At 37.6% G+C, this 13170-nt stretch overlaps 1 protein-coding gene across 1 annotated transcript in view; it reads right to left on the reverse strand.

The window, feature by feature from the left end:
• Positions 1-395: 395 nt before the first annotated feature.
• The window catches only part of LOC149159366 (putative LRR receptor-like serine/threonine-protein kinase At1g67720), a 45470-nt gene continuing 32695 nt past the window's right edge, over positions 396-13170 (reverse strand). The window contains exons 11-20 of the mRNA XM_089434273.1: positions 3064-3179; positions 2837-2967; positions 2666-2750; positions 2324-2395; positions 1790-2222; positions 1523-1649; positions 1369-1443; positions 1036-1234; positions 794-824; positions 396-602 (exon numbers count right to left, since the gene is read on the reverse strand). Coding sequence (XP_089290399.1) covers positions 396-602; positions 794-824; positions 1036-1234; positions 1369-1443; positions 1523-1649; positions 1790-2222; positions 2324-2395; positions 2666-2750; positions 2837-2967; positions 3064-3179 — 1476 coding nt within the window. The remainder of the gene's footprint in view (positions 603-793; positions 825-1035; positions 1235-1368; positions 1444-1522; positions 1650-1789; positions 2223-2323; positions 2396-2665; positions 2751-2836; positions 2968-3063; positions 3180-13170) is intronic.

A 13170-nucleotide genomic window follows, 5' to 3' on the forward strand; every position in this document is an offset into this window, starting at 1 on the left:
AGGAGCTAGTATTCTGCATTATGTGTGCATGCTAATTTTGGTATTGGTGAAAATTTACCTAAATTCGTTCTACATAGAAGCAGGTATTCTGCATCATATGCGCGCGCTAATTTTGGATTTTCTGTTTTTAATTAGTAAGTATTTTCACTGGTTACATTGTTTTTAGAGCTTTGCAGTTTGACGAAAGGATAATGGAATCTGTAGTATAGTACCTCATGAGACCTTTGAAATTAAAATAATCCTTACTGCTTTGGATTGCTTTCTAGTGAGTGGATGTCAAACTATTTGCACATCGAACTATAGTGTTTAGAAACCACTATACATGTATGGTTTTGTAATCGGATAACAACTGATCTCCTTTCCATCCAGATCCAGAATGTTGCGACCTTATTGAATTACATCTCCTCAAGTTTAATAGCCTCCCCCAGCTCTGCAACTACTTCACTGATACTTGGCCTGCAAAACGATTCAGCCTTAACACATCTGATGGCTACATTGGCAACACGTGTGATGGACATTATGTTATATTTTTCACTCAACTTTTTGTCAATAATCCCTTCTATTTTTCCAGGAATTGCGTCCATCTCCACAAAAGGTGTAGCCTGTAAATAGTAACATCAATATTATCATTAGTTTTTATGCATCACAAAACAACTTTAATACTCTTAAAGAATAATGATCAGATTCCTCACCCATTGAATGATGTTTAATTTGTTTAAAGATAGCCTTGCATCTATAGGTTGTCTACCGCATATGATCTCTAACAAAACAACTCCAAAACTATATACGCCACTCTTCTCCGCAACCTTTGAGTGCTAAAGCACCTGTTAAACAGAACCGTAAGAAAATCTAAGCTAAGAATGGCAAGAAAAATGAAAGAGTGAGATTCTAAAACAAATACAATTCTTTCACCATCAATAATAATATTATAAAGAGAGTACAAGTTATGTGTGTGATATACTCTGGATCAAATACAATTCCTTCACCATCAATAATAATATTATAAAGAGAGTACAAGTTATGTGTGTGATATACTCTGGATCAAGGTATCCTGCAGTTCCTTTCACCATAGTGGTAACATGAGAAGGCTCCCCATCCTCCTCATCAATCCATATCTTTGAAAGACCAAAGTCAGCAAGTTTTCCTTTTAAATTGCTGTCTAGAAGAATGTTCGCTGTTTTCACATCCCTGTGAATAATTTTGGGGGAGCAAGCTATGTGCATGTATTCCAACCCTTCGAATAAAAATGGAGATATTGTTATGCATTAATTGCCTTTAAGAGATAAAAGTATAAATCTACATAAGACATCTACCGTTGTTTAAATTTTTATAAAGTACATCAGAGAAAAGAGGACACGAAAAAACTACCCTGTGCTGCATCTAAAGCTATTTTCACCCTCGTTTTCCAATTTACTGAATTTAGTTCCGAAGCTGCGTTAGGACCTGGGAAATGAAAATAAGAGCTAAATGAGAATCCTTACCTTTGGACACCATTATATTTACGAGAAAATTATATATTTACCATAAAGGCGATCCCTTAAGGACCCTCCGGACATGTGCTCGTAGATTATCATAAGTTCTTTGGATTCATTACAATAACCCAGTAAAGTCACTAAGTTCTCGTGATAAACTCTGGAAAGAACATCAATCTGTTCATCAAATGAACCCAGAGTCGTAAATTTTACTCTACATGGTTATTCTGAAATATGTTTAAAGACACTACAAGATTGCAGCTAGAAATTGAAGTGTGATACTATGTCCAAATCGAAAAATAGAATCTCATAATTACCTTATTTAGGAACTGGTGAACTCCTTGCTTGGAGAACAAGGAGAGAACTTTTACGGCAATAGCCTCTCCTTCCGGAAATTTACCAAAGAACACAGAGCCAAAGCCCCCTTTTCCGATTTTCGCACTAAATTTTTGTGTGGCAGCCATCATCTGATCGAAAGTGAAGGCACAAGACTTTTCTGAATTTGGTACCATATTCGTTGCATCAATCCATTCGTTGGGGGTAAAGTGCACAACATTTTCCACCCCATTGCTTTCAGTTGCTTTCTTTTTCCTATACAGAATAATACCCGCTATCAACAATAGTCCGATGATTGGAACTCCACTGAGTGTTATTCCGAGGGCAAGTTGTTCCCTCAATTTCTTGTTTCTAGGATTCGAAGGTTTATGTTCCATTGAATCAAGAATAGATAGGTGGGGGTTTCCAGAGTATCTGGTACAGAGGAAAAGAAGAGATTTTCAGTCAGATTAATTAGAATTTCAATGGCATTCAAAATGTTGGATGTATATACTATAAAATAGATACTCGATTACTTGAGTGTCGATGAAGGGTTGTGCAGAAGTTGCGGAGGAATTTCACCGCTGAAATTGTTATTCTCTACAAACCTGTAATATTCAGATAAAGATTAAAAATCGATATAAAGTAGAATTTGCATAAGAAAATAGAAGGGAAAAGAAGCCTTACATCTCTTTAAGGTTTTTAAGTTCCCATGACTGTTAGATGGCGACCCCACTTTGACTTGAAAGTCGTCGATGGCGTTGGATTATTTTCACTCATTTTGCTTGATGCTTCACGACAATTTTTTTCCAAGGGATTGCATACGATTCAAAGCGAGAGTCTCAATATTTCCCTTGACTTCTTATAAAGCGCCCTACCTTGGGACCCAGGCCGACTTGAGAGTCGTCAATGGCCCGCGATAAGCGTCATTCATTATTCCACCCTTTTTTCTTGACATGAAATCTGATGAGCAGAGTTGACCAATTTTCCACAAGGTTTCCAAAATGGGCCCGCCCTCTCCCTCTGCCGGTTAGATCAACGACGAATACACTGGAGCCCCCGCGCCCACGTCGTCGATAGCATGTGGTGAGGATCATTTGTATCCTGATCTTCAAAATTAAACAGAGTATCCCCAAATAACCGGGTCTTTGAATTTACCCACATAATCAAAATTGCAAACCTGGCAATCATGTTGAAATATAATTTCAACTGCAGCTTTATTTTTATTTGCGATGCCATCCATCGCATATCGCAAATCGCAAACTCACCTTGTCACCCTCCGTTATGTGCTGTGTTCTCTGGCGATCGCGATGGTGCGATGCGATCCGATCGCATATCGCAGATCGCACCATATGTGTGTGCCCCACTTTTGTGTTCCGACCAAATGGGATTCTGCAATGCGATTTAAATGAAATCAATGGTTGAAGTACAAGCCAGCATTAAATGAAATTTTACGTGAAGTAAAAGTTTTAATTACTGCCAGTAAATGTCAGTAAAACAGTAAATGCTATTTACTGTGGGTTGGTAAGTTTTGATGAAGATTTTAATTTTATTTCAGCGGGAGTATGGGCACAAGTAAAGGCTGGTAAAAACATTTAATTCTTATTATTTCTTTTACGGAAGCATGGGAAGTGAAAACGTGAAGTAAGTTCCTTTTGTTGTCATATATATATATATATATATATATATATATATATAGATATATATATATATATATATATATATATAGATATAGATATATATATATATATATATATATATATATATATATATATATATATATATATATATATATAATGTTTTTTTTGTTGTGTTGATGAGAGTGAAGAGGAAGAACGCAGCAGCGTGTAAGAGTATTGTAATGCACAGCAGTGAGCATGTATAGTTTTGAATATGCAAAAAAAAGAACACGGAGCAGCGTGAGAAAAATCAATGTATGTAATTCTTCACAGCAGTGTGTTAATTTAAAAATCTGAGACAAAGTATTTCTCAGGAGAGACAGAGTAGTTTTTGTGTGGAACTCAAATGTTCCTGGTGAATCCCTCTGAGAGAGAGGAAGAAATTTGTAACAGCAGTTGCTTTTATTAATGAATAGAAATGTGTGGTGTGTGAAAACTCTGTCTGCTGCAAATAATTTTTTTTAAGTTTCTGCTGTGTTAAAGATCCTGTGTTTGAAACAGAGCATTGTCTCTGTGTTCTGTGATTTTTTTTTTCGGATTTTGACAGAAAAATCCCCAACAGTGGTATCAGAGCCAATCCAGGCTCTTTGAAGGGTTCAAAGAAGCTGAAGGAAGGATTCTTATTGCAGCAACTTCTCCAGCAGTGTGAAGACTCAGGCAAAAGAATCCAAGGTATTTCTCAAGTTTTTTTTGTGTTGCTGTTGAAGACAGTCTGTTATTTTAAATACACAGTGAAGTATTTGAAGCATAGTTAAGAGTGCAAAAATGGCTGGCACCAGCACCAGCAATAGCATGGGTATGCAGCTCCCATTATTTGATGGTAAAAACTATGACTATTGGGCAATAACAATGAAAGCCTTGTTTGCTTCCCAAGACTTATGGGAAATAGTTGAAGATGGTTTTGAACAACCAGCAGATGAAAATGAGTTTAATGCATTAACTCAGGGAGAGAAAGATTTGTTAAAGAGCCACAAGAAGAAGGACTCAAAAGCTCTCTTCTTCATGTATCAGGCAGTGCATGGAAGCGTGTTTCCAAGGTTAGCAGCGGCTAAGACATCCAAAGAGGCATGGCAAACTCTCAAGACAGCCTATCAAGGCATGGAGAAAGTGAAGACAGCAAAACTGCAATTGCTGAGGAAAGATTTTGAGAATCTGTGCATGAAGGAGTCAGACAATATTGACTCATTCTTCACTCAAGTAATTGGCTTGGTCACACAAATAAGATCTCATGGAGAGATACTTGAAGAAAGGAGGATTGTAGAGAAACTATTGAGGTGCTTACCCTCAAGGTTCCATGTAATTGTCACCACCATAAAAGAGACAAAGGAACTCTCAAACTTTTCAGTTGATGAGCTTCATGCATCACTGATCACTCATGAGCAGAGGTTGAGTAGAAATGAAAACTCATCTCTAGAGCAAGCCTTCAAGACCCAAATGTCCTTTGGAAGAGGAAGAGGTCAAGGCAGAGGAAATAAGAGAGGAAGAGGCAGAAGCCAGAACAGAGGAGGAAGGAACAGTCCAGCAAATGCTCAAGGAAGAGGCAGCGATCCAAATCAGAACCAAGGTCAAGGCAGCAGCCAACAAGGAGGACAACATCATGCTCAAGGACAAAGGTATGAAAAATCCAATGTCCAATGCTATTATTGTAAAAAATATGGACATTATGCCAGTGAATGTAGGAAGAAGCAGCATGATGTGAATAATCGATCTAATGCAAATATTACTAGAGAAAATGTCAGCCAAGATAATGTGTTGTTAGCTTGTAACATGGTTGAAACAAATAGTGAAGATATATGGTTTCTAGATTCCGGTTGTAGTAACCATATGACAGGAAACATAGCTTTGTTTTCTGCTTTAGATCAAAGTGTGAAGTCACAAGTCACACTTGGGACTGATAGCAAAATTTCTGTTATGGGTAAAGGAGAAGTTAAAATATTTACAAAGCAAGGTGAAAGGAAAACCATAGCAGATGTCTATTATGTTCTTGGAATGAGATGTAACCTCTTGAGTATTGGACAGCTAGTTCAAAAAGGTTACAATGTTTTCTTTGAGAATGATGTATGCACCATCATGGATATTGCACCCAGCAAAAGATGCATTGTTGAAGTGAGGATGACGAGGAACAGAATGTTCCCTCTCAGAATAAGGGTAGATCTGAAAAACAAAGATGCAATGGCAGCAGTTACCCAAGAGGCTTTCCAAAGCCAACCAAAAGATGAAAATTGGTTGTGGCACTTGAGATTTGGACATCTCAACTTTGGAGGCCTTAACTTGTTGAGCAGAAAAGGAATGATAAGAGGATTACCATTGATAGAGAAACCGGACAGCCTTTGTGAAGGTTGCATATTGGGAAAACAACATAGAGAAAGTTTTCCATTAGGGAAAAGCATAAGGGCGAAGGCACCCTTGGAGATTGTCCACTCAGATTTATGTGGACCGATGCAAAATCAATCTTTAGCAGGCAGCCAATATTTTCTAACATTTATTGATGATTTTACAAGAAAAACTTGGGTTTATTTCTTGAAGAATAAAAGTGAAGTGTTTGAAAAATTCCGAAATTTTAAAGCACTTGTGGAAAATCAAAGAGGGTTGTGCATCAAAGTTTTGAGAACAGACAGAGGAGGTGAGTATATCTCCAAACTATTTTTATGTTTTTGCATAGAAAATGGAATTCACAAGCAATTCACAGCAAGGTACACCCCACAGCAAAATGGAGTTGCTGAAAGGAAGAACAGGACCATTATGGATATGGCGAGGAGCATGTTGAAGGCAAAGCATTTGCCAAATGATTATTGGGCTGAAGCCGTAAACTGTGCAGTATATATTTTGAACAGGTGTCCTACAAAAGCTGTGATGAACAAAGTGCCGGAAGAAGCATGGAGTGGGAGAAAGCAAGGAGTCACCCACATGAAAATTTTTGGTTGTGTGGCTTATGCACACATTCCAGATCAGCTAAGGAGGAAGTTGGACAGCAAAGGGGAGAAATGTATCTTCATTGGATACAGTGAGGAATCCAAAGCTTACAGATTGTATATCCCATCCACCAAGAAGTTTTTTGTGAGCAGAGATGTTCAGTTCATTGAAGAGGAAGCTTGGGATGGAAGCATAGAGAAAACAGTTAATGTTAAAAACTGTTTGTCTCATGATGAAGATGATGAGGAGATGGTAGAAATACATCCCCAAACAGCAGCGCCAACACAAGGACAGCAAGGAACACCTTTGAGGAGAAATGAGAGTGCTTCTCCAAGCACACCACAAGGAGGAAATTCAAGTGCATCTTCAAGCACTTGCACACCAAGTGAAAGAGGTAAGAAATTCAGAAACTTAAGTGACATTTATAATGAAGGAATGAATTCCTTATTTGCCTTGTATTGTCATGTTGATGATCCTATTCATTTCGAAGATGCTATTAAAGATAAGAAATGGATAGAAGCTATGGATGAGGAAATGAATGCCATAGAAAGAAACAAGACATGGGATTTGGTTGAGCTACCAAAAGGTAAAGAAGTCATTGGAGTCAAATGGGTCTATAAGACCAAGTGCAATGCTGAAGGCAAAATTGAAAGACATAAGGCAAGGTTGGTCGTCAAGGGATACAAGCAGCAGTATGGGAGAGATTATGAGGAAACTTTCGCACCGGTTGCAAGAATGGAAACCGTGAGAGCAGTGTTGTCCATAGCAACACAAAACAAATGGAAAGTTTACCAAATGGATGTGAAGTCGGCATTCCTAAACGGAGTGTTAAAGGAGGAGGTTTACATTGAACAACCACTAGGCTATGAGAAGAAAGGTGAAGAGCACAAAGTGTGCAGATTGAAGAAAGCTCTTTATGGGCTGAAGCAAGCGCCAAGAGCATGGTACAGTAGGATAGATTCCTATCTACTAGAAAATGAATTTGACAAATGTGAGGGAGAACCCACTGTCTACATCAAAGAAAAGGATGGCAAGATTTTAATTGTTGTCTTGTATGTTGTTGATGTCATTTTTACAGGTAATGATGACTACTTCATTGAAAACTTCAAATCAGTCATGAAAGAGGAATTTGAGATGACTGACATGGGTTTGCTGAGATACTTCTTAGGAATAGAAGTAGATCAAAATGAAAATGGGATTTTTATCTCACAGGCAAAATATGTAAATGAAGTGTTGGGCAGATTTAATATGCAAGAATGCAAGGCAGCAAACACTCCCACAGTAATGGGATTAAAACTCAGCAAAGAGGACAGCAGCAAGGATTTTGATCCTAGCTTGTATAAGAGCATAGTTGGCAGCCTTATGTATTTAACTGCAACTAGGCCTGACATAATGTTTGCTGTTAGTTTGATTTCCAGATTCATGGAGAGGCCAAAAGAGGCACATTGGCAGGCAGCAAAAAGAATTCTGAGGTATGTCAAAGGTACAAAAAGATTTGGCATTTTGTATACTTTTTCAGAAAGCTCAGACTTAGTTGGCTACACCGATAGCGATTGGTTTGGAAGTGTGGATTATCGGAAAAGCACATCCGGTTACGTTTTTCACATGGGTTCAGGAGCAATTTCATGGGCTTCCAAGAAACAGCCAATCGTGGCGTTGTCTACAGCAGAAGCAGAGTACGTGGCAGCTACAGCAGCAGCATGTCAAGCGGTTTGGATGAGAAGAATGTTGAGGAGCTTAGGCCAAGAGAAGGCAAAAGCAACAGTTATTTTTTGTGACAATAGCTCAGCTATTGCGTTGTCCAAGAATTCTATGTTTCACAAGCGAACGAAACACATTGATACAAGGTTTCACTACATCAGAGAATTGGTGAACAATGGAGAAACTGTTCTACAACATTGCAGGACTCAGGAACAGGTAGCAGACATCCTGACAAAACCACTGGATCAGAAGAGCTTTGAATTTTTGAGGAAATGTCTGGGTATGATTGAATACCCAGCAGTTGAAATTAAAGGGGAGTGTTGAAATATAATTTCAACTGCAGCTTTATTTTTATTTGCGATGCGATCCATCGCATATCGCAAATCGCAAACTCACCTTGTCACCCTCCGTTATGTGTTGTGTTCTCTGGCGATCGCGATGGGTGCGATGCGATCCGATCGCATATCGCAGATCGCACCATATGTGTGTGCCCCACTTTTGTGTTCCGACCAAATGGGATTCTGCGATGCGATTTAAATGAAGTCAATGGTTGAAGTACAAGCCAGCATTAAATGAAATTTTACGTGAAGTAAAAGTTTTACTTACTGCCAGTAAATGTCAGTAAAACAGTAAATGCTATTTACTGTGGGTTGGTAAGTTTTGATGAAGATTTTAATTTTATTTCAGCGGGAGTATGGGCACAAGTAAAGGCTGGTAAAAACATTTAATTCTTATTATTTCTTTTACGGAAGCATGGGAAGTGAAAACGTGAAGTAAGTTCCTTTTGTTGTCATATATATATATATATATATATATATATATATATATATATATATATATATATATATATATATATATATATATATATATATATATCTATATATATCTATATATATATATATATATATATATATATAATATTTTTTTTGTTGTGTTGATGAGAGTGAAGAGGAAGAATGCAGCAGCGTGTAAGAGTATTGTAATGCACAGCAGTGCGCATGTATAGTTTTGAATATGCAAAAAAAAAGAACACGCAACAGCGTGAGAAAAATCAATGTATGTAATTCTTCACAGCAGTGTGTTAATTTAAAAAACTGAGACAGAGTATTTCTCAGGAGAGACAGAGTAGTTTTTGTGTGGAACTCAAATGTTCCTGGTGAATCCCTCTGAGAGAGAGGAAGAAATTTGTAACAGCAGTTGCTTTTATTAATGAATAGAAATGTGTGGTGTGTGAAAACTCTGTCTACTGCAAATAATTTTTTTTAAGTTTTCGCTGTGTTAAAGATCCTGTGTTTGAAACAGAGCATTGTCTCTGTGTTCTGTGATTTTGTTTTTGGGATTTTGACAGAAAAATCCCCAACAAATCAGGCATGTTCAATTCGCGTGACTAAGTCTCCAGACCGCTCGCCTAAAAATAAGGCGATAAAAGTGCTCCCTATGGAACGTCCTGGTCGATCTGTCCTGTAAAGTGTGGACGGTTGAATATAAGTATCATTAATTTAAAATTATTTAATTTCAACTATATACTAAATGCTAAAAATTAATATACATAAAGATTGATGTTATATCTAACGAGAGTTGATGCTTAGCACACCTCTTATGCAAAATTTCTCCGTGCATTTCTTATGCAATAATTTGCAATTACACTAAAAATTCAATTGTTTAGGCCTTCTCGTGTGGATTTTGCTGGTTATTCCTGAATCATTACTATAAACATTGTAATTGAGATTGATGAGATGGGTGCTTTTGCTTTTTGTTTGCAATTTGCGAGTGATTAAGACAGTGGTGATCTATTGATGTAGAGTATTTGAGTAAGTTTGACCTTCTGAAAATAGTGAGTAGAGTAGAGTAACATGTTGGAAGTTCTGGTTATCAATATGTTGCATGTCCAATTTTTTTTCCTTTTATTGTCTATTAGGTGGTGTGGTTGATCGAATTGGAGTGACAATGAAAACTATGTCGCAACTATCCAAATAGTGGTTTGTTTGATTGTTATGTTGGGAATAATGGGAGGTAGTCATAGTAATGAGGATGGAGGCATTGTAGTTATGGTAACTAAACTAACATCCACATTGAACACAACCCCAACACCAGCACCAACACTAGCATCGGTCTGTTGTGTCACTCAATAATCCCCATTATAATTAGATAAGTTAACTTAGCCATAATGGGGACCCTTTAAAAAATTTACTATAGAGTTTTTTAATAATTAAATAAAATAAGATTCCTAAAAAAACCCAAAAAATATGTTATCCACACTTAGGCTTTAAATCTATTTGGATTCGAATGACTAATGCAAAAAGTTAATAGGACCTTTCACATATCGCATATCAACAATCACATAGGTTAGAGCAAAGTAGGCCTTTAAGCAAAAAACACAATGTGATTTGCCCAAGACTCAATGAATTAATGATAGGTCATATATAACTTTAATAAAGAAAAACCCTTTATGCATACAAAGGTCAGAATTGGTCCCTCCAGCCAGCCACGTCACCATCGCAAATAGAACAATGAACAAGTTATATCGGCATTTTACATTTGTTACCACAACTTCAACCTCCTGATAAAACTTTCTTCGATATCACTAGCAATACTCCATCGCAGTTTCCTCGTCAAAATACTCATATCACATCACAAAACATAAGACGAGTCTTTCCAAGGGAACTTCCAATGTGATAATTCTCACTACAAGCCTTTGCTGCATATCTAAAAGGTTAGTCCATCGCATATTGACAAAAGGAAGATTTAGTGAATTATATAATATGCGTGACATAGAAACTTGCAATGCGAAATAAGCCAACAGAGCGCTGACCTAGACAAAGAACACGTGAACCCATGATTTTTCATTTATGATTAGTTATAATGGTATTGATGGTTCTCGGTAATGTAAATGATTTGATTGATCATATTTTGTGTTTCGAGATTTTGTGTTAATTTCCTATTCTCATGCTATTTCACCATTCTCTCCTTAAGTTTCTAATTCTAAATTTTTCTCCTTATTCTCTGTGTTCTCTCTGTTGCAGGCTAGTCCCAATAAATTGAACTCAGGCGAAACGTCGAGAGTCGCTAAGAAGAACAAGAAACCAACAGTGCTGCCACAACTGGCTCCACCTACTGCATAGGTTATGATGTCTCCATTGTTCTCTGATACAACATGCACTACAGACTCCAAGTGTTCTTCTTGGGAAGCAATACAGAAACTGTTTGAAGAAGAAGAACCCAGAGTAGTTATGAGACAAGTCACAGCGCCAGATTACTCTACATCAATTTCAGAAACCACCTAGGGAGACATCACCAATTCCCATCTCCATCGAATTGCGGCTCGGCCAAACATTATGCCATACATTGATTTGGTAAAATGGATTATTGACAAAGTGAACATCACATATAGAACCTTCATAACCCTGAGGACACGGATGCTAATTGGGTGATTTAAAGCTAAAGATTTAAGAAGGATTTATCATCTGTCGGAGCCACATAAAATCTATAATGCATAGTTTCTTCAGAAGTTTTTTGCAAAAAATTAAGTTCAGTCAGACCCGATAAGGTAGTGGAGGAATGAGCCGAGCAAGCACATACATGAAGACAAGGGTATGTATTCTCTAGCCTTCCTTACTGGTCCTCATTGTCACATTGCTGCTATGATGTGTAGATTGTTTGGGAAACCTAATACACAAAATTTCACAATAGAATAGGTTCCCCTAATGGAGGCTGCCTTGGAAGCCTATATCATGGATAAGGCCACTATCCTATCTAACAATCTAGTCTCCCAGATCCTAGCCTACCAAAGCAAGCACAAAATTACTACAAGGACCGTGCCACCTTTCTACATGAGTGCTTATATTATGGACGCAGTGTGTTTCACCTCTGACTTTCCATCTATGGGATCGAAATGGACCCTTGAAGACCCTACCTCGATCCATATTTACCATAAAATCCTCTGGGAGTCCAATTACCAGCCCCATTTTTATAAAATCTGCCATGGAATGATGTTACCGTTGTACCAAGTCATTTTTTATGAAATACCTCCTAGGTTTTCAAGAGAAGCTCTGGATGACCTTACACCTACAGGCAAATGGTTTGGAGAGGAATTATTCACCTATGTTAGGATTTATGGAAGCCTAGCCATCCCTCATGTCCTCCCTCTCTATGTACTTGACAAGCTCCTCCACCTCCACCTCATAAAACTCATGTGGAGGAGAGTCACCATATACAACCACATGGACCAATAATTGAGGTAAACTTTTTTATTACTAAGATATCAATTTTTTTTTTAAAGTTACATGTATGCATAATAATAATTCATAGATTAATTATAATTTGTCTTTTCCATTGTGTACAGAGGACCAAATCCAGATTGGTGTCGAAGTTGTAGTTATGTGTATGCCTGAATGTGATTTTTGGTATGGAGGCATTGACGATGCGAGTCCACATACGCAGGACCCAATCTTTGAGCCATAGCTAGGGGAGTACCAAACCCAGATTGATTAAACCCCCATCCCACCTAACTTCCATGTTAGGACCCTATACTACTAGTGTAGCCCCTTATTGTTATTAGTGCAACCCCTTTATTGTATTGTTATGCCCATGTATTCCCCATATTATTATTATTGTGCCCCATAGAAGCCCACTATTTTTATTGTTATGCCCTTACATTATTATTGTTATGTCGGCTCTGATTATATTGATCCCTTAGACTCCTAAATGTAGAAAGGAGGTCTTGTCATTTATATCATCCAAGAATTGTTCATTTGTGTAATGTAAAGGAGGTTTCCCCCTCGAATAGGTTTATTTTGAAGTCGTTTATCTATCTCTTCTTCTATTTTGTGAGTTGGTTTCATAACATTTGGTATCAAAACTTTGATGATCCAGGTGGATGTTGGTGGCCACCCACCTATCCCATTTGGACCCCCACAACTGTCTCTTTCAGTCTTTTCAGTTTCCTAAATTGTAGCACAGTTTACTATTTTTAGCAGTTTTTCGGGTCCTAAACTTCCGGAGCCGTTTTGAGGCCCTAAACGACGTTTTTTGGGAAATCTACCGCCAATGATTTTTTTGTCGAAAAAATTGTCTTTTTCGTCGTAGTCCTC

This window comes from Pinus tabuliformis, chromosome 5_2 (assembly GCF_031772625.1).
Source record: "Pinus tabuliformis cultivar Carrire ecotype Pingquan chromosome 5_2, CPIR1, whole genome shotgun sequence".
Lineage (NCBI taxonomy): Eukaryota > Viridiplantae > Streptophyta > Pinopsida > Pinales > Pinaceae > Pinus > Pinus tabuliformis.